At 36.1% G+C, this 25,461-nt stretch overlaps 1 protein-coding gene and 1 pseudogene across 1 annotated transcript in view; one reads left to right on the top strand and one right to left on the bottom strand.

The window, feature by feature from the left end:
- The window catches only part of EYA4 (EYA transcriptional coactivator and phosphatase 4), a gene marked incomplete at its 5' end in the record, with an annotated part of 70,795 nt that extends 46,862 nt beyond the window's left edge, over positions 1-23,933 (top strand). The window contains 7 exons of the mRNA XM_089921674.1: positions 1,865-1,954; positions 7,686-7,744; positions 7,852-8,012; positions 10,893-11,007; positions 14,958-15,079; positions 17,116-17,216; positions 20,552-23,933. Coding sequence (XP_089777800.1) covers positions 1,865-1,954; positions 7,686-7,744; positions 7,852-8,012; positions 10,893-11,007; positions 14,958-15,079; positions 17,116-17,216; positions 20,552-20,632 — 729 coding nt within the window. The remainder of the gene's footprint in view (positions 1-1,864; positions 1,955-7,685; positions 7,745-7,851; positions 8,013-10,892; positions 11,008-14,957; positions 15,080-17,115; positions 17,217-20,551) is intronic.
- LOC111163347 (10 kDa heat shock protein, mitochondrial pseudogene) lies at positions 5,237-7,638 on the bottom strand (annotated as a pseudogene).
- Positions 23,934-25,461: the final 1,528 nt, after the last annotated feature.

Raw genomic sequence — 25,461 nt, forward strand, 5'->3', positions numbered from 1 at the left:
AAATTATGTTGACACCCAACATACTATGATTGTCCTCTCATCTTCTCCCACATCAAGTCTTAGCTTTGCTCAACATCTCTGTGACCTTCTCCTCTCTCTCCTTCTCAGCACTCAGTTCCTATTCTGTAGGTTTTCATCACTACAGAATATGAGGCTGACATTCACTTCAAACATGGTTACACTCTAAGGTTTCCCCCCTCAAAGCATTATGGAAGTACAGAGGGAAAAAATTGGTTGTTGCAGTATAGGTGTGGCATAAAGAGGGTCTTCTTCTTGCAAAGTCGAGGAAGTTCGGGGGTGTTTATGAATACTGCTTGACCTGACCTGGGTTGCATATTCTTATCATAAATTGAAGTAACGTCAGCATTACATTTCCCCAAGTTTAAATACATTTCTTGAAATGCCATTTATTAGAACATTGAAAACACAAGTTTTGTTCTCTCTCCTCACATCCCTACAGTCTGGCTCCTGGCCCAGCCACTCAACCCAAATCACCCTCTAAGGTCTTCCAAAATAACTTCTCAGCCAAAACCAATAGTATCCGTCTAGATCTGTCAGCCTTATTTGAAACCATTTTCTTCTCCCTGCCAACACCCATTCTGGTCTCAAATTCTGAGGATTTGTCCCTTCCAGGTTTCCTCTTTTCTCATCTCCAGAGTCACATCCAGAGCTGTTCTCCTTTAGAGATATTCCAACTCTGATCATTTTAAACACAAGGTTTGTGCATGACTTATTTCCCTAGCCCTAAAATAAAGGTCTTACTTTTAAAAATAAAGTCTTACACCTCTCTCTTCCAGGCTTTCAACTGTAATTAACTGTGATAAAGTACCAACTCTGGTCTTCATTCTCAACTCCTTGCTGCTGTGTAATCTCTTAGTTTCTATAAAGAAAAATTAAGTCACTTTGACTTTTTACTAATCCCCTTACTTTCGTTAGACTTCTAGATGTATATATTTTATTTTTATACATTTCTATATTATATTTACTCAATTAATGTTCCTTTAGCCATACTCCACCCTTCCCTCTTCATCCCTAGTCAAATGCAGGCTAGATCAGACTCTACACATATTCAGATAAATATTGCCTGTTGATCAAAATACAATTAATAATGAAGTTAGAGCTGCTCTGCCAGCTCTTTCTATCCCACCTCCAGACGATATCATCTGCTCTCGTCCTACAAACATCCAATAGACCTACTTTTCTCTCTTTTCTACTTATTTGTTGTCATTCTTAAAAGGACGTCCTTTTCTCTTGGTAACAGATCTGCTCCATTCTTCAGTGTCCCATCCAAGTACCTTTCTCCAAAGGACTTTCCATGGAGTGTATGTAAACTGGGTCCTGTGAACTAGCTTGCTTCCTTCCTCCTCCACTCATGAACGTATAGCTTTATGTGAAAATGTATCTAAGTCATTTTTCTGTGCATATAAAGTCCTGTAAATTCACAGATGTAGCAGTATATTTAATATGTTGTAGATAACCCTTTAGAAAGGCACCTTTTCTGATAATTGGGAAATCTTTTGCATCTTAGGTTAAAAACCCAAACAGGGCTTCCCTGGTGGTGCAGTGGTCGAGAGTCCGCCTGCCGATGCAGGGGACACGGGTTCGTGCCCCGGTCCGGGAAGATCCCGCATGCCGCGGAGCGGCTGGGCCCGTGAGCCATGGCCGCTGAGCCTGCACGTCCGGAGCCTGTGCTCCGCAACGGGAGAGGCCACAACAGTGAGAGGCCTGCGTACTGCAAAAAAAAAAAAAAAACCCAAACAGTCTCCACCTCCTTACCCCCTACAGGCATATGCACTTAAGATAATTTTAATAATAACTGTGGTTACTGAAAATTTACTTCATTATATGTGCATTTCCTTTTCAGGATCCCCCCATGGCTGTAACCCTTGGACTCCGAATGGAGGAGATGATTTTTAATCTTGCTGATACACATTTATTTTTTAATGATTTAGAGGTAAGAATTTACAGAGCTAAGAATAGTTGTATCAAACTATTAAAACTCTTATATGGTTTCTATATATGCAGATAACCTCAAGAAAACCAGAAAGATAGAAATTTAGCTCAAGAGGACAGTAAAGTTCCTGTCAAGGGGAGACATTGTATATGCAAATATAAACAAAAGTGAAATTGTGTTAATGAATGATACATATTTACTGGTGCATATTTAGAACAAAAAGTGCCTCCAAAAAGGAGGTCTGCTTTGATGTCTCATACCATACACCCCTGTCCACTACTCCTGGTCCTTTTGGTGTCTCAGCCACAATTCATTCCATCTTTGTATCAGCATTAGCTTTTCCAGGTTACTAACCAGGATGCAATTTAGGTTAATCACTGCACAGTAGTTAGTCACAGATACTGTTCCTGGTTCTAGCGTGGATCATTAATTTTTAAAATTCTTTTATTGGAGTATAGTTGATTTACAATGTTGTGTTAGTTTCAGGTGTACACCAAGGTGGTCAGTTATACATATAGCCACTCTTTTTTAGATTCTTTTCCATATAGGTCATTACAGAGCATTGAGTAGAGTTCCCTGTGCTATACAGCAGGTCCTTATTAGTTATCTATTTTATACATAGTAGTGTGTATATGTCAGTCCCAATCTCCCAATTTATCCCTCCCCGCCCTTATCCTCTGGTAACCATAAATTTGTTCTCTACATCCGTGAATCTACTTCTGTTTTGTAAATATAGATAATCTGAAACCTAATTCTAGACATTATCATTCCCTATTTCTTCCCCTTCTGGATAAAACCATGCAAGAGCTATTTACATAGCACTTCTGACTGGTTTGATTACACTTATTTTCTCTTTTTTTCTTAATTCGTCTTTCCATTTCCAACCTCAAATGAAGAGAAAGTAAAAGCAAAAACAGCACACTAAAAGAACCCAAGAAAAAATAGCCTCAGGATAGCTAAATAAGTACTGTAATAAGGTATATAATATGAGTGCTAATGATCTGAGTTATTAGGCATTCAGATGATAAAATCTGAAATAACTGAGTAACTTGGGCACTGGACAGAAGTTCTTCTCTGTCAAGAACAGCTATGCTGAAATAGATTTCTCTTTCTTTTTTTAAATGACCCATTCAAATTGATTTTTTATCCCATGATTTCACAATGAAATTAAAGTGTTTATCTATAATCACATTATGAGTGAAGATGGGGATTATTATTACTGAACCTGCTCCTTGTGTTTGACATTTTATATTGGGCTTTCCATTAATGAATTAACAAACTTTTGGAATAAATATGTTTATCACATTATTTTTGTAGAGAAGAAACTGTAGGGCTCACCAGCATAAAAATCATGTCTAAGGCTACCTGCTAAGTGATAGAACTGGGATTTGAAACTCTGGAGTTTGTCTGGCTCCAGAACACATACCCTTTCCCCATACCATGCTGAAATTAACAGACGTGTGCAAGGAAAGTAAGCCAAGTTAGTGCTTTGAATAAGTTTTTTTTCAATTGACAAGGTCTTAAACCCAGTTTTAGTTGCATCTGAGGCATGAGTAAAAGATGTGTTGTTCAGTATATCCCATAAACGTATGTGTTGGAAACCTGTGTAATAGCATTTTCTTTCTTGTTCTCTCTGCAGTGAGTCACTGTTTTTACTGGAAAATAAAATTTAAATTCTGTTTAAAGAGGTTTTATTTTTTTCTTTAAGAGACACTATGAAAGATCAGTATTCTTGGGCAAGTCTTCCAGTTTTAGATAATAAGAAGTAATAGTCACCTCTCTAAAACCTGATTTAAATTAATCTTACTACTTATTACTGTCTACTGTATAGAATGACTTTATATATACACAATAATAGGAAACACACTTTAATCTTTTGAGAACTTGAATTTTTTACACATATATGGTGATAATTTTTTAGGTTGATTTTTCTGTTGGGTAAAATGGACGAGTCTCATTCTAAAAAGAATTCTAAGATTATTACTCCTCTCAAGCCTGTAAAACACACAAAAAAGAAGTTTGATATGGTTTTATCCAAGTTTTACAGTTTTATTTCATTTCATTTATTATTTTTACTAGAAATAAATGAAATAAATGACTCTAGGTTTTTAGTGGCACATTAGAAGCCAGATGGAATACATTTACCATCCAGCTTCTAACAGAACACTAAGGTGAGAACATATGATGAATTTGAATATACCTTTAGAAAGTTTGATGTGAATACTGGCATATCAGAAACATGTGGTCAGCTATGGTGCTTTAAGAATTTTTATTTTGGATTTGATACTATATAAGATATATCTTTCAAATACCCAACAGGATCTCAGGTAGAAATAGTAACTGAGAAAATATTGGTATTGACTTTCTCGTCTATGATTATAGCTTTTTAGTTGTGCTTTAGAATGTGATAAAAATTCCATTTTACTCAAACACTAAAACTTAGTATCCAACAATAATGTACTAGATCAATGAAATGATTTAGTCTCTGCATATAAATTGACTGAGTTCTCAGATGTGCACACACCCATGTGCACACACATCCAGGTGCCCAAGGAAACTCAGAGGTTTATACTAACTTAGGTGAGATAAACAAACAGTAAAACTAATAAAATCTAAGCCATAGCTTTCAAGATCATTCAGTACAGTTACATACATATCCACTATACTTCTGTATCTGATTTTGAAACTTTACTTTCTCCCAGTTTTTTATTTCAGTAAACCTCTTATAAGCAAAGATTGTCATGAGCTTCATAACTGGTATTAAGCTATGTCTGCTTCTACTGACAAAGAGAATTCCTCAAGAGAATAACTTCATTAGCCTATTATGTGATTTCCCCTTGTGTATTTAATCTCTCAGGGTTTCTTTTCTTAACCTAAAAATCTAATTTGAGACTCAAATCCTTCAGTAGATACTGCAACATATGTAGTAGCAGCTGCCCTCACATAATTCCTTAAAAGATACAAATTTAAATCCTCTTAATAGATACTTCGCTACATCCTGTCCAACTGCAGAGACGGCAAATGCTCACACCACTGTCCCTAAGAAGTGAATACTCTCTGTTTAAATAAAATGTTATTTCAGTTAAAATAACTTCCAGAAGAGAAGGCACCAGGGAGTTTAGGCTAACAAAAGTGAGAGAAGACTGCTATGGATTATAACTGATACAGATCAGTGACAACTTTGCGGTCACCTTATAAGACAAAATTAAAGAATTTAAGATTAGTGTCAGAATTATTCCAAATGTTTGAGTTCTTTCACTGAAGTTTGTTAAAGCCAAAGCATGACACTGTTTTTACTATTTTGTGTTTTGTCAAAATGTTTCTTATAAAGTTCCTCTGAGTGAACACTAATTGAAGAACAATTATTTAGATTTTTCTAAAAATGTAAGTGATTGAAGTTCAGGTTTCTTTCACTGGACTGTAATCCTTGGGCAATGGTCCAGAGTCAACAAGCATAGTTAACTAGACATAAATTTAAAGAGAAGTTCCATTTGGAAAAACCTCAAATATAACTTCAAATATGGAACTCACGGTCCAATAAGTTTGATATACTGATGTCCTCAGGAGTAAAAAGTAAATTTGGGGGCAAAATGTACAAATTAATCATATGAGTTAATACTTGAAATGTCAGAGGAATTTCTATAAAAATTAGATGGGAGGATATTAAATACAGAAATTACTTGTAATTCATAAGATCCCCCTTTTTTAATATCATTAGTTTATTATAAAATTATGGAAATGTTTTACATGATAAAAGATTTCAGAACCTCAGTGGAATCAGAAGCTTCGCATGATTCTGTTTCAATAGTGGTTTAATTTGGTCTTCATCCTTACCAAGAACGTCACCCACTCAAGAAATAATCCTTGTCATCGAGAACTACTTTGCTGCCTCAGTATTCTGGAAGAACTTTTATTTTCAACTTTCATACTAACTAGTTAAATCTCTTCACCCTTTCCTTTAGAACCCAATCCAAGAGCTACTATGGTTGCTTGCAATACTTTTCCCTGAGAATTTTCTGGAAGCATAATACCTTCTTTGGTTAAAGTTTGGGCTGTGCTCCTTTCAGCAAACACTCAGTCAAAATGGGGAAGAACCTCTCTAAATGCCTCTCCTGTAGCCTCAGCCCATACTCTGTTCTCTTGCCTTCCCCTCCAATCTTAATATAAATATCTTCTTACAGTCCTTACCATCTAGAATATTATTATTTTTATCACCTAACTTTATGTTAGAAAATTTAAATGATTGTGGTAATTCTGTCATGAACTACATTTGTTTAGAGTTCTGCCATTCATTCAAACAAAGAAGTGTTGAGTGGTTACTTCTTGCCAGAGAGTGCCTTAAGTGTGGGTATAGCATATCTGGGAGACCCAAACACCCCCCTCAGGGAGCTTCCAGTCAGATTAACTTTTTGAGGACCTTCCTTACTTATGAATATATTTATTCAAAAATTACTAAACCTATAATTTATGTACATAATATGAACCTTTAAAATTAGTTTACCTGGATTTTCAAGTTATGTACTAAAATTGTATTGATTGAGCTACTCACTAAGTTTTATATTTTAAAAGAAACCTAAGCCAACTAATTTATCCTCAGACTGCAACAAGATCTAATAAACTCAGTGTGGAAAGCTAGAGATAAAATATTAAATATTTCACCATCAGATACTTCCAAGTCCTATAATGATTATAAATAGTAGCTGAAAAGTCTTTAATATGGCATCTTATTTTCAAATTTAATGATTTTTCAGAATTGATTTTGAATGATGAACACTTAATATATATAATCAGACTCTGTGAGTTTGACTGTAGTTATCTGAGGGGAAAAAGTGAGGCCCAGAGGTTAGTAAACTAGTTATTGAAACGCCCTACCGAAATTCCACCTTCACATCATGTACTATTTCACTGGAACTATGCAGATTATTTGAAGATAGAAGAGGACTCTTAGAACAGCAAAGAAGAAATGAATTCTTTTCCAGAAAAGTTACCATTTGTTCTGAGTACACTATAACTTAGGTCAAGTATGTGGGCGTATGTACCTAAAGTTTATTTTCCTTTGAATTTGTAGCACATTGGAGTTGGTAAATCTTCATTACTCCCTTTTACTTTCAGTATTCTTTTCAGTTGAAAGACTTAAAACAACCACAAAAAGTGTCAGCTTCTATAGTTATTAGCTTTTTGCTGGTTGAAAGACCAGGACTTTTAAAACAACATTAGCATGATTCTTTTCATGGTGTCACTGGCCCAGCAAAAAGGAAGTCATAGAAATTTAACAGAACACCATAATCATCAAGCCCCTCTGTTGCTGCTCCAAAAATAATAAATAATAGTAACCACTGGGGTGTTCAGCCCAAACAAGTTTTGAGTATCTTCAGATTAGCTTTGCTTTCATACTTAAGTATGCTTAACAGAAATGGTGGAAAGTGATCACCAGTGATTATTGTAAAGATTCAAGAGAATTCCTTATCAATAATTTTAAGATTAAAATTATTTTTGTATTTGCTCTAAAGAAACTCACATGCCATATGTTTTCAGGCCCCTTTTAAGGTCCTCTTCTGGATTTAGATCTTACAGAGTAGAAACGGTGCCATTTCCCAGCATGAGAGGGTGGGATGGGTGGGCAAATGCTGCCCTCTTCTGGCCATGGGCTGATCAGGTGGAAAGATGGAAAAAGCTTCAAACATGGTGGCAAGCATCATTTGAAAAACGGCTCTTCCAATGTTTTTAACAGGAGTGTGATCAAGTTCACATAGATGATGTTTCCTCTGATGATAATGGGCAAGACTTAAGGTAAGCCATGCCTTTCAGTATGCTCTTTCCTACAGAAATTCAGCTGTGAAGTTTTGCACATGTAATTATTTCTTTTATTTCTTTTTAATGTATTTTGGGTGTTGCAGTACCTACAGTTTTGCAACTGATGGCTTCCATGCAGCTGCAAGTAGTGCAAACCTTTGTTTGCCAACAGGTGTAAGAGGAGGGGTTGACTGGATGAGGAAGTTGGCTTTTCGTTACAGAAGAGTAAAAGAATTATACAACACCTACAAGAACAATGTGGGAGGTATGTGTGGCTTTTACAATTTAATAAAGGTACTGCAGATAGAGGTACAATTTAAACTGTAGTTTCAAGTTTCATATTAGGAACTATCCTTCTGTAAGATAAATTACCAAGAGCTCATGCTGGACGACAGTGAGCCAGAAATTTTAATTTCTTAGAGTTAGTGGGGGAAGAAAAATCTAACTGCAAAATAAAACGTGCAGCACTGTCAAAGGAATTGGGAATTCTTTGTGCCCAGATGTTTGGTCAAGATTAATTGCAGGGCAGAAATAGAGACACAGATGTAGAGAACAAACGTATGGACACCAAGGGGGGAAGCGGGGGGGGGGGATGAATTGGGAGATTGGGATTGACATGTATGCACTGATGTGTATAAAATGGATAACTAATAAGAACCTGCTGTATAAAAAAATAAATTGAATTAAATTTTTAAAAAAAAGATTAATAGCAGGACATTTATTTTTCCCTTCCTCAAATGGGACGCTTTCAGTGAAAACCAGACAAAGGAACTGATACAGGCTGTGGAAAGAAGATCTGTCTAAACACAAGAGCCCTAGTCAGTGAAGCAGAATTGTTAGCAATCATTACCTTTCTGGAATGCTATCAAAAATAAATGCAAACTGTGCTTTATGTCATTTTGAAGACTTCAACAAGTTAACTTTATCCTGTCAAAAACTGCATATTATCTGACAGTATATCTTTGCCATGTATAGTGTTAACTATATCATAGTTTTTATAAATTCAAATACTCTGTAGGTAGTATCTAAACCATTTTGTACTCATTCATATATTACAGGTGATATCAAAACCTGTGACATCAAAACTTAGATCTTGGATGTGCTTCTTGGTATAATAAACCTTGATCGTCTTTATTATTAGGATCAATTTTAGGGCAACAAGATCGTAGGATTAGTTATGAGGTCACTTAAGATTCTTCTCTCAGGGCTTTTTGTTTGTTTCTCTTTTTAAAGAAAAGAGGGATGGTTGAGGAGTATAAACCAGAATCTAAAATTGAAATAAGACAGCTAAATATATATTTGTGCATGCTATACATGTGTATATTTACATATATGTCATAGAATACAATATAGTAAATAAAGTTTTCATCTATAAGGTATATACTACACCATACACATCTTAAGGTTGGCTGTGTGTCTATTGGCCTTGTATCCCAGTGCCTAGCTAGCTTGAAGCACATAATAGATGCTCAATAGATGTTCAGTAACTACAAGAGAACCAAAACATGTAGAACCATAGACAGTAATAATGTTAGAACCAAACCGGAGCTTAGATATGGAAGATCTTTATTTCCAAATGAGAAATAGTCTCCTGCAGGCTACTAACCTGCCCATGCGTTTAGACAGGCAACTTAGGTTTCGTAATTCACTCTAACACTCTATACAAGACATTTCTGTAAAATCAAATAAATAGGTATTCTATTTAAAAGCAATTGAGGGTAATAACTTTAACTTTAAGACAAATATCCCTTTGGGAAGTCTGAATTAACTTTTATCATTCAGGCATGTTATTATTTCCCTCTTAAAGGGTATTATTAAAATTATTTTAAAATTAACAAGATTACTAGTAAATAATCGTATAGCTTAAAAAGTTTAAACAATGAGATATTAATCCATTTTTTGTGATATGTTAATATCTCTTTATTGAAATAATGACAAATGAGGCTCAGTAGAAACTATAAATTTTGGTTTAAAAATTTATCCACCAAGGACTCCCCTGGTGGCGCAGTGGTTAAGAATCCGCCTGCCAATGTAGGGGACATGGTTTCGAGCCCTGGTCTGGGAAGATCCCACATGCCGTGGAGCAACTAAGCCCCTGCGCCACAACTACTGAGCCTACACTCTAGAGCCCGCAAGTCACAACTACTGAAGCTCGCATGCCACAACTACTGAAGCCCGCGTGCCACAACTACTGAAGCCCTCGCTCCTAGATCCCATGCTCCACAGCAAGAGAAGCCACCACAATGAGAAGCCTGTTCACCACAATAAACAGTAGCCCCCACTCGCCGCAACTAGAGAAAAGCCCGTGCACAGCAACGAAGACCCAACAGAGCCAAAAATTAATTAATTTATTTTTTAAAAAAAGTTATCCACATATAAATGAACTCTTAATATTCTGAAATATGATTTAACTAAGGAACTTTATTTTTTAATAGATTTACATGATCTTGTTTCCTCATGAAAGCAACAGCTTTTTCAATAAAATTAGTATGCCTACTTCTTTTCTTATCCTAACATCAATGTAGTTTTCAACCATCGTCTATAGCTGTATCATAGGCTTCAGGATTTTAAACAAAATTCTTAATTCCTTTGTACAAAACAATGTATTTCTGACAGCTTTAGCACTAGTATTAGAAACAAATTCTAGAAAACTCTATAGCTATATGCGATAATGTCATTATTACTGTTTCCAAGTGGTAATGGTTGTGATTATTAAGAAACTAAACATTTTCAGACAACCAAAATATTTGAGGTTTGTATCCCTAGGCTGGTAGACCCCTACTTCTTCTCCAGACCTATCCTGTCAGTCTTCTGGAGTAGTTGTCAAAGCTCCTCAGGTGATTGGCATTCACCGTGCCAGATTCTAGGATCAGTGAGGGCAGAGACTGGGACCCACACTTTCACTGTTATATCCCTAATTTTTAGCCCAGAATGTGATGTGCAGAAGTTGTTCAATAAATGTTTGTGGAATGAATGAATCAATGGATAATCAATTCTGAAATGGAAGATCAGGGTTGATATCAATCTCTCTCTTTTTGATATAGGTGGGAATAAAAATCATCTGGAGTAGACAGAAGGAAGACCAAACTAGGCATCCCAGAAAAATGTTCATCTCTTGACGCTGCCCTACTTTTCTGTGTTGCAGGACTTCTTGGCCCTGCCAAGAGAGATGCGTGGCTGCAGTTGAGGGCTGAGATTGAAGGTCTGACGGACTCCTGGCTAACAAATGCACTTAAATCTTTATCAATTATTAGTACTAGGTAAGTGGTATTGTTGCAGTTTCTATATTTATTGTATTGAAGATGTAGTTCTAATAGCATAGCATATATCAAAATGTTTTAATTCCCAGATTTGTTTTAGAGTTTGAAGGGACCTAAAATTCACTGTGTGTGTGTGTGTGTGTGTGTGTGTGTGTGTGTGTGTGTTTTGGGATGGAGGATGGGGGTTGCTGCTTCTCAGAATAACTGGGAGATCCATCTCTTTTTTTTTTTTTTTTTTTTTTTTCCATCTCTTTACTGTTCTCTCCTCATGACCCCTGATAAACCCCATGGGAATGTCATTTGACTTTCAAATTTAAAAAAAGCACTCTGTTGGTGACAAAGTACAGAAGATGATGGCAAAAAACACAATACTGTTTATACAATTAGTGCATGTTTTTAAGTCTTTTATGCCATTATAGAGAATATACGTAGTTTGAACACATCAAAAAAATCAAGAGAAAGCTCCTGAAAAACTTGTAACCTCTGTGTTGTTTAGTTCAAACGGTGAAATGCTGACTTGTTAGTGTGGATAATAGAACTGAATTGACATAACTAGTTGTGTACCATGTGCCATAAATGCTAATTAATAATATAAATCTGGAACATGATAGCTAGTAGGGTGGGAATGAATCTTTGTTCTATCCTATTCCTTAGTTTTATTTCTGTGTTGGATGAATAAATAAAATCATGCTTAGCAAATGTGTGGGTAACACAAAATTCAGAGAAGAGCTAATATTTGGACTGATTGAATCAAGATACAGAGAAACCTTAGCAGGGTAAAAGGAGAGTCTAATCAGAACATGGAAGTAAATGAGTGTGTCCCAAATCCCTCACATGGCTTTTAAGCATGTGGCATGACAAGCCACTGCATTTATAGCAGAGTCTCTAAATGGAGAGGGGAGGGGGCAGTAGATTCCCGGGTCAGGCTGGGGAAGCAGAACGGAGTACTTTGCTCAGTTCTGGGCACCTCATTCCAGCAGGGGCTGTGACATATTTGTAGCATCTTGTGTCCAGCAAAGTGGCCAAAAGAGTTTAGGCTGTGGAAACTACAGAAAAGGAACAGTCAGAGGGAGGAACCAAGGAGTTTAATCTGAAGAAGAGCCGTGTATGGAACAAGGTTACCAATTTCAACTACTTGAGATGCTGGGCTGGAAATAAATTACATTTCTCTCTGCATCTATGCAGGAGAGAGTTGGTCCCAATGAGTGGGAAGCTGGGGAAGGGAGGTTCTGGCTCCATGTGGGAAGAATTGTCTAACAATTAAAGCTGTTTTAAAATGGGACTTGCTGCCTTGTGAGCTCTGTGCAGTCACAGAGACATGGAGACCGAAGGGCAAGGAAGCTGGGATGTGAGGACAACAGCCCCTAAAATCGTGTGTAAAATGTAGAAGGTGCTTTCATTATTTTTAAAGAGGTCTCCTAGATAGTTAAACACCAAAGGGTATTACATTACATTGTATGTGTTACATTATTACATTATCTATGTGTAGCCATTGTATATTATATATAGATTATTATTAAACACACAGGTATGTGATATAAATAACTAACTAACTAAATAAACGTATGACAAGGAAATTAAGGGGAAAAATAAATCATTATACATTGAAGTTTTAAGTATCATGAAAGCTGCCAAGTTATCCACATCTGTTACCTTATTGGTAAATTTCACAAACTCTGTCAGAAGACCAGATGTTTACACCAAACACTGCTGAATTATGTATCAGAGCCTGTGGCAAAGTGTGTACCCGTGACTCTAATTCCTCTTCTAGGAACGTAGTCAAAGGACATAATCACATGCATAGGAAGACTTTATATGGAAGGTAGCATTGTTTACGATGCTGAGAAATCAAAACCATCTAAGTGACTAAGCTTAACTTTAAAAAATGGTGGTGCAGCCACAAGATAGAGTAGTTTGCATACATTATGTTTTGTTGGAGGGAGAGCATGATGGACAATATGACATATATAAACAGGCTCATGATAAAAACAAATGAAAAAAGTAAGATGTAAGATTACACATACAGTATGATCCTAATGGGAAAACAACCTACATGCAAGCTGAAAATCTGAAAATAAAGGCACAAAATGGGGACAGCAGTTATCATCTCCGGATGGTTAAATAATTGGTGCTTTTCATTTTCTTCTTTATATTCGTCTGCATTTTACAAGTCTATATATGCAATTTATAAATGTATGCAATGTTTGTAATTGAAAATTACAATGCATTATAAATTGCATATAAATATATGCAATGTTTGTAATTTAGTAGATTTCAAAACCACATCTATAAATTTAAAAAGCCCGTGCTATCTTTTATTCCACCGTGTTTTCATTCTGTAACACTCATCTATATATGACATTGAATAACATCTTATTTGGATGAAATATGATGTAGAACCTTGTGTCACAATACAGTAATGTGTTTGTGTATTATTCTTAGTAGTCTGCCATTATTTGGGGAAGTTTTGTCTGATCAAAGGCAAGTCACTTTCTAGCTTTTTATTTGTAAAATTTAATATTGTATTCATGATACTTATTAAACTTCTACCTCTAGAAGTCTTTGTTTCTTTGTCCCATATAAATTGATAACCTCATCATTTGGTCTATGGAGATAATTTAGAAATGAAAATGTTTTAAAAGGCTATCATTATAAAGGTTTTATAATTGTTTTTAAATAAATTGTAGTCTTCTTTACACATGATATGTCTAAAGAATATAAAGCATAATATGAAGAGTACTGGGGCCTAAGCATATACATACCTATGAGAGTTTAGCACTCAACTTGTCCTTCTAAGTTGCCCTTGAGACCAGTTTTCTGAAAATCAGTCTGCAGAATTCTAGAGAATATTGTATCAGCCCTTACAAATATGTATTAAAGGCTCATGATACAAAATATCTAGTAGAGAAAGGTGCATAGCTATATGCCTTCTGATTCCCAGTTTCAGGTGTGTGGTTTGAGCCCCTCCAGGCGGGACAGCTCAATTTCCCTGTAATCCAGAAGGAAGGGCCACAGTCCCTTCTTTTCCCTGACTCAGGCTAACAGTCTCCCCTCTCTTGGTGTTTCCTTTATCTCACCTTCCCAGCTGCACCCTCACCCCCCATCCTGTCTACTGTGAAAGAAACAGATGTAAGTTGCAGAGTGGGAGATTCTCACTCTCAAAGGGTAAGGCCTTAGTAGATGGATTAAAACAAGGCCCATTAAATGCAGTTTGCCCTTGGTTGTTAGAAGGAGATTGAGGAACTCAACCCCTTCTGTTCTAAATAAGAATCCTCTCTATTTTTACTTCTTCAGGATGCACCATTTGTCAGTACCTTGATTGGGACTTTCTGGGCTGTTTCTTGCACAAAATCTAAAAACTCCTCTTACACATCCCATCACCTCCTCCCTTCCTGTGTCCTCTACTTTCCCAGGCTCTAAAAACTCTGGGACATGGAGTCCTATCACCCTAAAAAATACCTTACCTGCCTCAAATAACAAAGCCCCTTGTGACTCTTTGTATATGTGCAAATTTTATGAAAACTGCTGATGTGCATACTTGTAAAACTCAGAGGTAAGCCATGCCCCCTTTAATAATCTTTCCATGATTGCCGCTGGCCGAGGTAGGTATCCTGTGAGGTTCCACAGGGACCTGAGGAGATCTTGGTTATAGAACACATTTCTTATTCGCAGGGGTCTATTTACTTGTCTCCCTCCCTGTCTAGCTTGTGATCTGGGTAGGAGGGCAAACTTATTTTCCTTCACTTCCTTCATTTTGGGATGTATTTCTGGCATCTGGCATTGCGCCTACGAGGTGATAGGTACCATAAACAACTGTTGAATATTGAAAGGGTAGATTGTCAGGGACTGTTCATTATGGAATTGAAAGACTGCAGGATAATTTAAAATTTGTACTGTTAGACATTATCTAGTATTAGAAAACAAAAATGCCTGTTTCCTCCTCATCTTAGGAGTAACTGCGTAAATGTCTTGGTAACAACAACCCAGCTGATCCCAGCACTTGCGAAGGTTCTACTCTATAGTTTAGGAGGTGCTTTTCCCATTGAGAATATTTACAGTGCAACTAAAATAGGTAAGAAAATTATTTCTAACTCCGTGTGAAATATGTTCGTATCTGTGTTTTGGGGGATTTTCTTAATGTGTGTCTCCACATGATTCCCTCTTTCATCAATTTTGCTGTAAGAATATCAAGCAAATTTGAATAGAGCTCAAATAACAAAGTCCCCTGCAACTCTTTCAGCATGTGCAAACTTTATGAAAACTGTTGCCTATGAAATTCTGAACTCGGTATCTGGGTAGCTCTGACTCTTTATATATACATATACATTTATATTATATCTGTATTTCATTATGGCACATGTTACCTAAATAATATACAGTACCTTTAGCCATAGTATTTAATATTTTACCTAACATGGTATATGGTATTACATCCTTGCATATGCAATAATCTAGATCTAAGATAAAAATACTGTTTTGGCATTATAAGGGAGTGTCAGATGGATTGAACTAGTAACCTTAATTCCAGGGGAAAAAAAATTCATGAATCAGAAAACATAATTGGAGCATTCATAACATATGAATGGCTGGAAATCCACATTTCCAGAAACGTTCAGTAGCAATCAAAGAACTACAGCCTTGTTTATTTAGATCATAGCTATCTGTGAAGCCATCTTTGACTTTAAGTGCCTTTCACAGGCTCTAAGACTTCTAATAAACTTTCAAAAACCGAAGCTCATCAACTTCCGCCATCTTGAAAGAGTTAAAAGAAAATAACTCATGTATTCTGTTGTCTGTCAAGGAAATGCCTGGGGAAATAGATGGGTTGTACAATGTGCCCTGAAGGTCAACAAACTGGCTCTGGCGGCTTGACAAGAGTTCAGAATCCTAAAATCCCCTACCAGAAATAACCTGCCCTGGGCCTTGCAGAGTTCTGATATTGGCACAGGCAGAAAGAGCCCCCAGCTACAGCTGTTTGGGGAGTATAGTTAAAGAGAGGCAAGCTTTCATAAAGTAAATTCCTCATTGTCCTAAGCACTGCCATTCAGAGCCCTGGTACCAATCCCATTCATTTTTTATGTAAGTATATTTATGCCAGCAGGATTAATACATCGAACCCGATTTTGCTTTTTGACAAATCAAGTAGTTTTACACAAGCATAAACATTTCCTCTAGTAAGGACAACAGTCTTTCTTATTGGCCAAATTGTTCCTTATCTTTAATCTGAAAAAAAAATCATTTTTATTTTTCCCTTTAAGCTAGTATTTTTTGGAGTTCTGAACTATCAGAGTAAGAAAAAGTGAAAAAGAAGCCATGGCTGAATGAACATGCTGGGAATGAAATTCAGAGAATAATGCCAATGTTGTAAAAACAAAGAACATGTAAAAATTCTGTGGTGTTATTCCCATAGTGCGATCAGAGGATACTAGTGTCACCAGTGCTGTGGCCCAAGCAAACAGCACCCTTAGTACAATTAATCTGAGCAGACTAGCTCCCAGCCACTTGAAGAAAGGAATTATCAAGATAAATCCATATCTTAGTATTTCCTCTTTCGTTCTAGGTGAACCTTCAGTTTTTCACAGTAATAATTTTAGCTGACTTGTCTATACTAATTAAAACAAACTAGATAAAATGTAGAATTACACAAATAAATGTAAAAACTGATAGTTGCTTGTAAAGTTGTTCCTATAGCCTTTTGATGGACTGAAAGATATAAAAGAGATATAAATTTTTTTTCCAATTAGATACTTAGCCCTACTGACTTTTTTTGGAGTGTGAAATACATTCATTTAATAATCTGTCTTAAGTAAAGACTTAGAGTATTCAACCATATTTGTTGATTTCATAAACCCAGAGTTTGCAAGCAAGTTTAAGTGATTGATGTTCAAGAGAAAGTAACTTAACACTTTATGAATCTTTCGGTTAATGAATGCAATGGCTGGAAGAATAAGCAGTGCATTGTTTTTCAGGCAAGGAAAGCTGTTTTGAGCGTATAGTGTCCAGATTTGGCACTAACATAACTTATGTTGTGATTGGAGATGGCCGAGATGAGGAGCATGCCGCTAACCAGGTAACTTCACTCTGAACTTTATCTTGTTTATCTTCCAGGAAAAGAAAGTTGCTTTGAACGAATAATGCAAAGGTTTGGCAGAAAAGTAGTATATGTTGTAATTGGGGATGGTGTAGAAGAAGAACAGGCAGCAAAAAAGGTAACCTGTTTCAAACAATGTTGGTGTGATCCTTCTAATGCAAGCTTTTTTGTTTGCATTCCTGTAGTTTGGCCCAATGGCAGCTTGACAAATGATTTAAATTTATAGATGCAAAGCAGTAAGAGCATGAGAAGGTCAGTACTTACATTCAAATAAACCATTTGGAGTCTAGCATTTTGTTTGCCTGAAACTTCATAGGAAATATAGGAACATTTAGTTACATTTATTTGTGTGTGTGCTTATGTGTGTTTGTGTGTGTGTGTGTGTGTGTGTAATACACACAGATATAAGAAAGATGGGGGGAAAAAAACGTTTTTGAGCACATGAAGTTCAACAAGATTAAAGACACTTAACGAGCTCCATAGAAAGCCATGTGAGTGGTTCAGTTCTTACCCTTTTCCCATCCATCCTCTATGCCATATGGTCCTTGCAAGTGCCTAGTAGTAATTGTGCGCCATGATGATAAATCTGAGGGTAGCTTTAATAGATGAAGAAGAAAACTTACTAGAGAAGTTAATAAATGCTATTGGAGTGGGATATATTATTCAAATCCTTTTGTGCTAACTTGTCATAGAGACTTAGAGGCAATGTCCCTTACATCTTCTAGAAGAGTGTTATTTGTTTTGGTGAGTCATTGGTACTTGATTGAAGCCAAGCAGCTGGCTTTGAATATATTCAGAAGATCTCATAGGCCCTAGGTATTTAAATCAGCCTTTTCATCTGGCCCATATTTCTGAAAAAATCAAGGCAATTAAAAAACCATTAACTGGTTGGTCCAGCATCAAAAGGAGAATGATATCAAGGTTGGCCCCAGATACCAGACTATCGATCAACACAACACTGAGATCTACTGCTTCCTTCACTGATTGATAGCAAAATACCATCTAGCCAGGATTAAAGTGATATAATTTATAAAACAAAGCAAAATGATGAATAAGTATTGTTGAATAATGACATGTCAGCATATATTGTTTTACAAGGAAAGAATATTGTCTTTATTATCCTGAGGAGACTTCAAATAATCATCTGATAAAGCCTTCACTAAACACTTGATGTGCTGGAGTGTTTATCTGATTTCTGTCCCCCCTCGCCCTCCCCCGGAAAAAAAACAACATAAACAGTTTCCTAGGAAACTTTATAGTGATACTAGAAAGGTAAAAGATATGATTTATGTTTGTGGTCAATTCAAATCAAGCAAAATGGAGAAAAAGAAGGAGCTTCCACTTTAGAAGGTTTGGTGACGCGTTGGAAGCCATACTTGAAATATTCCATGCTTTTCCGTAACATTAAGAGAGTTGTTTCAGACTCATCCTCCCGCAGTGCCCCTCCGTCTTAATTAGCAGTGTCAGTGACCCAAGCTGACGACCACTTGAAATCCTTCCGGTTGCACACAGTTGAAATATCTTCTGGAGTTTGTCAGTGTCCTGAGTCCTTGTTGTTTCAGTTTTTCATATTGGCACCATAATTACACACAACAAAGAGCAGTCAGTGCAGCCACCATAGCAAGCATTTTACATGTCTTTTAGCCTATGTGAAATTCACACACATCTAGGTCAGGACTAATAAAATTCGCTTTTCCAAACCAGAAATGGTATATGCCTTTGAAAATTAAAATTTATAAAGTCAACCCCATTTATGCGTGGTGTGAAAACTAGACTTGGTATACCAGTTGTTAACACCTTCGGCTTTAAACCCAAAACTTCAGGAGAAAAAGGCATGACTCCAAGTGGATAAGAACCTTGGTTAGAATGCTATTTCCAAATGGTTGTTTATGTAGGTACAGTGTTGGTGATGGTGAAGGCTTATAATTCTATTTTGAAACACAGGTGGTTGGCTTCTCTAGTATCCGGAATGCATGCTCTTCTTTGGATGTAGCTGTAATCGCATGTGCAAAAATATAAAGTACTATTTTGCTATTACAAATAGATCTGAGCTGAATTTTTAAAAAGTTACTCCTAGGTGAATTTTGTGCTTTAATTTGACCCAAAAGCATAGTTTGTTTTGTAAATCTAAGAAGAAATTTCAAAGTTTACAACTGAACTCCCCTATAGAAATATATGATGTGAGCCATATTTGTAATTTTAAATTTTTTGGAAGCTGTGTTTAAAAAAAATTAAAAAGAGAGACAGGTAGAATTAGTTCTAATGATATACCAATATACTCAAAATACTATTGTCTAAACACCTAATAAGTATAAAAACTATTCATGTGATATTTACATTTTTAAAACAATTCTAAGTCTTCGAAATTCAGTGTGTATTTTGAACTGGACTTGCCACATTTTGAGAGCTCAATAACCATATTGGGCTAGTGGCTACCATATTGGGCAGTAAAAAACTATATAACAATAGAGATTATTATTTTAATTATTCATTTTTATAATAAATTGTCTTTTCCATGTTACATATAATATACATATATTTCCATTTTACATGCAAATATATATTCTACAAGATGTGATCAGCCCAAACTTACAAATAAAGCTTTGGTTTTGTTAATTGCTACAGTGTATTATTTCCTTTTTTTCATTATTGTCCACAATGAAGTATTTTTAGACATTTTTTTTCCTAATTACAACCCTTCATGAAATTTTAATACCACGCATATACCATTACTGGTATAGCTTTGGAGAGCCACAAACCATTGTAATATCAAAGAATTTTTTCCCCACAAAAACTCATTTTTGTCCCCTTAAGGGGGTGATATCTCCCCCTTGAGCATGCATGCTGGAGTGCTTTCCCTCAATCCCACCCCAAGGAAATAAATCAGGTCAACTCTGCTGGCTTAAATTATTACTTCCCCCAGACAAGTAAGAAACTTGATCATCCCCACATTTTCTTCTACCTTATATAGTCCAGCTTCAAATTATATTTTAATGTAGAAAGGAATTCACCCTCTTCCTCTCAAATCGACAAAAAGCCTTGGATTTAGGAAGTTTATCATTTTTTCTGAGAGATGGACCTTAAGGAGTGACGTAGTAAGTAAAATTTGTTTTCCTCCAGCCACGTAGGATTTTGACGCTCAGCTTGCTTTCCCGGATGCTGAGATTAGTAATGATACTTTCCAAAATAAATATTAAGCTACTTAAGAAATCTCATTACTTTCTTTTATTATCATTAAAATCCAGTTCAGATCTATTTCTCTATTATTTTGACAATACCACATTGATGCTACCAAACCTTCAAATATGATCGTCCCTCCCTTAAACTCCCTCCCTTGAACTTGGGTGAACTACACTTCCTTGTGCGGACCGCTGCTTCACTGAGATAATAGTTATGCTCTCTCTCCATCCCTTCCCCTTCTCTCTCCCATCCCTCCCTCTCTTAACCACACAGCACAATATGCCCTTTTGGAGGATATCAAGTCATTCAGACCTCTTGGCTCTACATCAAGCACTGGAATTAGAGTATTTGTAACTGTGTTCTCTAGCTGGAGATCCGTTTTTTTTGTTTTTTGTTTTTTTTTTTATATTTCAAGTACACTGAATTTTTATGTGTGATTCAATGCCTCTGGCTTTACACATATAAATTGTCTTAAAGGATGAAATCATATTTGGAATGAGAATTCCAGAATGAAGAATTCAGATTGCTGAATGGAATTAAACTTTAGTGCTACAGAAAGGAAGCTCTATGGTCTTATATTTACAACGCTTTAATGGTTTTAAAAAAAAATCTGTGGAGGTTGCTGGTACACACCGAATGAGTCCTAACTGGAAGCAACAGCTTTAGCAAAGAGCTCTCACCCCGGCAAAGCACCAACACAGGCTCCGTCTGACAAGGTTCAACAACATTCCTCAAAATGGGAGATCTTCTCAGCCCTGAGGTTTGAATCTGACTTTAGCCTACCTAGCCCAGAAAATCTGAATTGGAATGCACTCAGACTGTGTAAGGACAGTCCTATCTAGACCTGTAATTTGTGTAAATTATTGATGAAAGTAATTTACTGTGACTTTATTAGCAGCTGACTTTGAAAGTGGATGCAATTTTTCTTTCATTTGTCGGGGAGGGTAGTGGGAGGGGAAATGGGAATCTAATCATGTCTCTTTTTTAAGTTTGGCAAACAGAATGTTCATACTGATGTGTTGTGCCTTAAAGACAAGACAGCATTTGTGTGTTACAATGTAACTTTGGTTAAAATCTCTGTAGATAATGAAAAACAAAAACCTTTGTGATCATTCTTAAGATGACCAAATTTAAAATTCAAGCTATCAAAGCTTCATAATGCGTCAGCAAGAAACTGAGTATTTGTTGCAATAAGAAAACAATAATAATAAAGGAAAGCTTGTGTTTTATTTGGGTTCTTAATAATTCCAATAATTGTATGAGGCAACTATTGGTGCATCCAACCAGAAGCAGAAGGTTTGGGAAAGACTGTGGGACCTTTACTTAGAAAGTGAAGTGTATGTTGAAACCTCGAATATCCTTTCTACAGTTTTACTGGAGAAAACTAAGAGCCATATTCATGATGACCTATACTGTTTGGAGTCTGACTCGTTGATACGTCTAAGTTGTACAGAGGAAAATATTCTGATGAAAATCATAAGCAAATATCACCCAAACTTTCTTAGAATATGCATGAACATGGCTTAAAATTCACATTGGGTGAACAAGGCTTAAAATAAAGCTAAGTGCATTTATTCCCAATGCCATTGCAAAAATGAAGTGTCATCGGTAGTGGAAGGTGAATGCCCCAGACGGTTTCTAAGGAAAGAAGTGAATCAATGAAAATTTTACCTAGACTATCATCATAAAATAAATGAACAAGTGAGCCAGATCTTGGCAGCGTTACTGAAGTTACAGCAGTGAAATAGTATCTGGTTCTCTGTCTTAACACATCCATCCAGTTTCTCTCCATTACAGACCTGCGTACCTTAGTTTCTGGCTGTACCACTTACTGCACAATGGACTTCATTCATTGCAAGGAGAGCCTGTCATCGTTGTGTTTGCATGTTTTTTTTTTCTTGGTGTGTAGCCCATGTTAGGAACACGATACAGGTTCTCCTGTCATTTCGTATGACATGATTTCCCTTGTGGAAATTTAAGACTTCAAGATCTAGGAGTGTTTTAATGGTGACTACACCTGCAGTTCTGTGTTTAAAATGTCACAATGCGGAACTTGCCATCCAGCTACTAAGCAGTGCTCCTAACCAGAGGCTGGTCCACGATAATCCATCATCTGAGGCTTCGGTGGCTTCCGAAAGATTGGTGCTTTGTACACTGATCACAACATTTGCTATGGAAATGTGATTTTATTTTCCAAGCTATAAACCTGTATTTCTTTACTGTACGCTAAGGCCATGTTTACATTGGGCAGAAAGAGATTGAGACCCTATTTTGCAGATTTTAAGATTGTGGTTTCATCACACGTAGACCTTAATCTTAATCTTTAAATTTTGTAGCTTTTGGCTACCTCTGCACCAAGTACTCTTGCAGATAGATTAAGGTTGGAATACTTAATAAGAATAAATCTTACATTTCTATTGGCCTTTAGCTTGAAAATAGTAGTTTTAAAAAATTAAAGAGCTGCATTGATTATCAGTACATAATTCTATTTTGTGCACTAAAACCTTAAATATTTATTACTGTGAACAAAACAAAATTATCTTTACTGTAGAGCCAGGTTCTTTAAATGATAGAATTTTGGCATTACATCGAAATTTTTCACTCTTTTTTTCATATCAGACAGGCAAGGCTTCTTATGCTGCTAAACCTGCAGGTACAGAAAGGAACACCCCTTTACAGGGCAAAGAGAAGAGTCACTGATTTTACATCAGCAGTGCTATTTCCCACAGACCTCTTCTCCGATGACGATGTGTTCAGAAGAGGCTGCCAACCTAAAACCTACATGCTAGGTTGTTGGAGAACAGCTCGTCTGGCACCACCGTGGTGCAGGCCAATGAGCCCACATCACAGTTTGTCCTGTGACTTTGAGCATGCTCAGGCTAGAACGCTTCTCTTCCCCCGCTTAGGAACCCAAGATCCTATTCCTTTCTGATCTTAAAAACAAAAGATAAACCAACAAACAAAAAAGCCCCTTTGGAAGTTTCCATGTTCTGTTGACATATAGGATATTGTGCCTTATTATAAACCAATCTGAAAATGTTTTGTCACGGACATGGGTTTTTGGTTCCTATATGTACAAACTTGTCATATCGCCGGGACAGGTCACCACCTCGTGTTGCACCTGAAGAATAGCAAAACAGGTGGCCCAGCTACAATAGTGTCACAGACAAGATGAAGTCATTACACCCTGCAAAGATTTGTAAATCAAATTCAGAGGCAAAAAAATATTTTAGGATCATGCAATTTGTGCACAAAAAGTAGATAATAACACTCTAAAAATGTTTTTTCCCTTAGTCTCTGGTGAGCTAAGATTCAAAATAGTGTCAACAGCATGCTCAGTATGAAGGTTTTTGGGGTTTTTTTTTTAATGCACATTTGTTTATGACAAGCCTGCATTCTCAGTGAATATGGCATTTAGTATTTCTTTTAAAAACAAACAAGCATCTTGAGCCAAAGTTGCATTTTTGACTCCCAACTATGGTAGCATTATGGAAATCTAACAAAGTCAAGGGTTTCTGTTACGTATTAGTAAAGTATAGATTATTGGGGCCTACATAATTTAAAGAAATGTAAATTAATATTAAAAGCTTGTAAAAATATGTATATCTTTACTATTTCTCAATAAATACCTTTGGAAATGATTCCGTTTTCTTCACCCTCCATGTCGTAGAGTTTCTGTTGTGTGTATTAAGCTTGATTCTAAATAACGTGAAATTTGTATTTAGGCTTCTTGCTGTCTTCTTACCTTCCCTTGTTTGTGCCTAAATTGCATAGTTTGCAGTTAAGGCAAGCTGAGCTGCAACACAGTAAAATGTCACTAATTAAGACTAAAAGTGGGCTGATGTACTGAAAAAGATGTGAGTACCTAGTTTTTTACATACAGGTAGTTACATTAAAGTATAATGCATAATGTGGTCACTAGTGACAGTGACTACATTAGTGATAGATGTATCATTAGTGATAAAATAATACCATTTGGAATATTTAAAGCAAGTTCCCTTTAGATGAATATGGGACATGGTTTATAAGTAGCTTCCAAGAGTGATAAAGGAATGTTTTTCTGAAACAGATATAACAGCTCCTTTATTATCTTGTGTATAGTATTGATTTACTTGCAAGTCTGTTGTTCAAATGCAAACCAAAGGGAAATTTCAGACCAAGCTCTTTCACAACTTTTTAAAACATCACCCTCCAAATTGATGAGTAGGTCCTTATCTCTAAAACTGCACATGCTCATCCAACACTTCTGTCATCTCCCTGCTTTACTGTTAAATAATACTTAGTCCTTATACTTATAGTTATCCAACATGACACATATTTTATTTATCTTTTGTATTAGATGACTCACCTAATAGAATGTATGTTCTGTGAAGGCAGGGATTTGTTTTGTTTTGTTTTCTTAACTTCTGTATAACCAGTATCTAAGAAAGTGTCTGGCATATAATAGGTACTCAAAAAACATTTGTTGAGTGAATGCATAAACCATAGGAAAACATCTATATGATCATGGTTTGGAATTAAAGAATTTAAAACGGTAGAGTTAGATTTTTTAAAAAAGAAGAAAAAGAAAACATACAGGTAAGTTTAGATGGGACCAATGTAAATTTTTACAACTTAGCTGGAGTGTTTACTGACCTAATAATTCATGAAAATAAAGAGACATAAGCATAGGTGTATTTGGAAAAAAGTTATACATGAGCTGGAAAGTTATACATGAGGAAAAAAAATAAGTTCATAATGAATCAATGATTTCTTCCTCTTCCTTTTACTCTTTTCTTTAAAAAAATAATATGCAACATCAGTAGATTTAGTTGATTTAAATTACTTAAAGCCACAAAATATTATGTAAAAATCAGATCTATGCAGACTCTGTGGTTCATGATTCTGAATCCCAGAAACAAAAAAATGAAAGAAAGAGAAGTGTATGATTTTCCTTAGGTAGCAAAAGGTAACCATTGTTTAATATCTGTGCATGGTTTGCATTTATTTATAAAAAATCAGTTATTGGATGTAGTGATACATATATTCTCATTCACTGGTCACTTCTCAAAGCCCTCTCAAATCTAACCAGGCCAAAGTCAATTCTGGGGATGTACTCTGGCCAAGAAAGGTGTTTGCACACAGCAAAAATAATTCCAAGCTCTGACTTTAAATGCCTGACTCTCCTCCAGAGGATCTTCCAG

This window comes from Delphinapterus leucas, chromosome 12 (genome assembly GCF_059928025.1).
Source record: "Delphinapterus leucas isolate spDelLeu-1000000601 "Yukka" chromosome 12, BTC_Dleu_Yukka2, whole genome shotgun sequence".
NCBI lineage: Eukaryota > Metazoa > Chordata > Mammalia > Artiodactyla > Monodontidae > Delphinapterus > Delphinapterus leucas.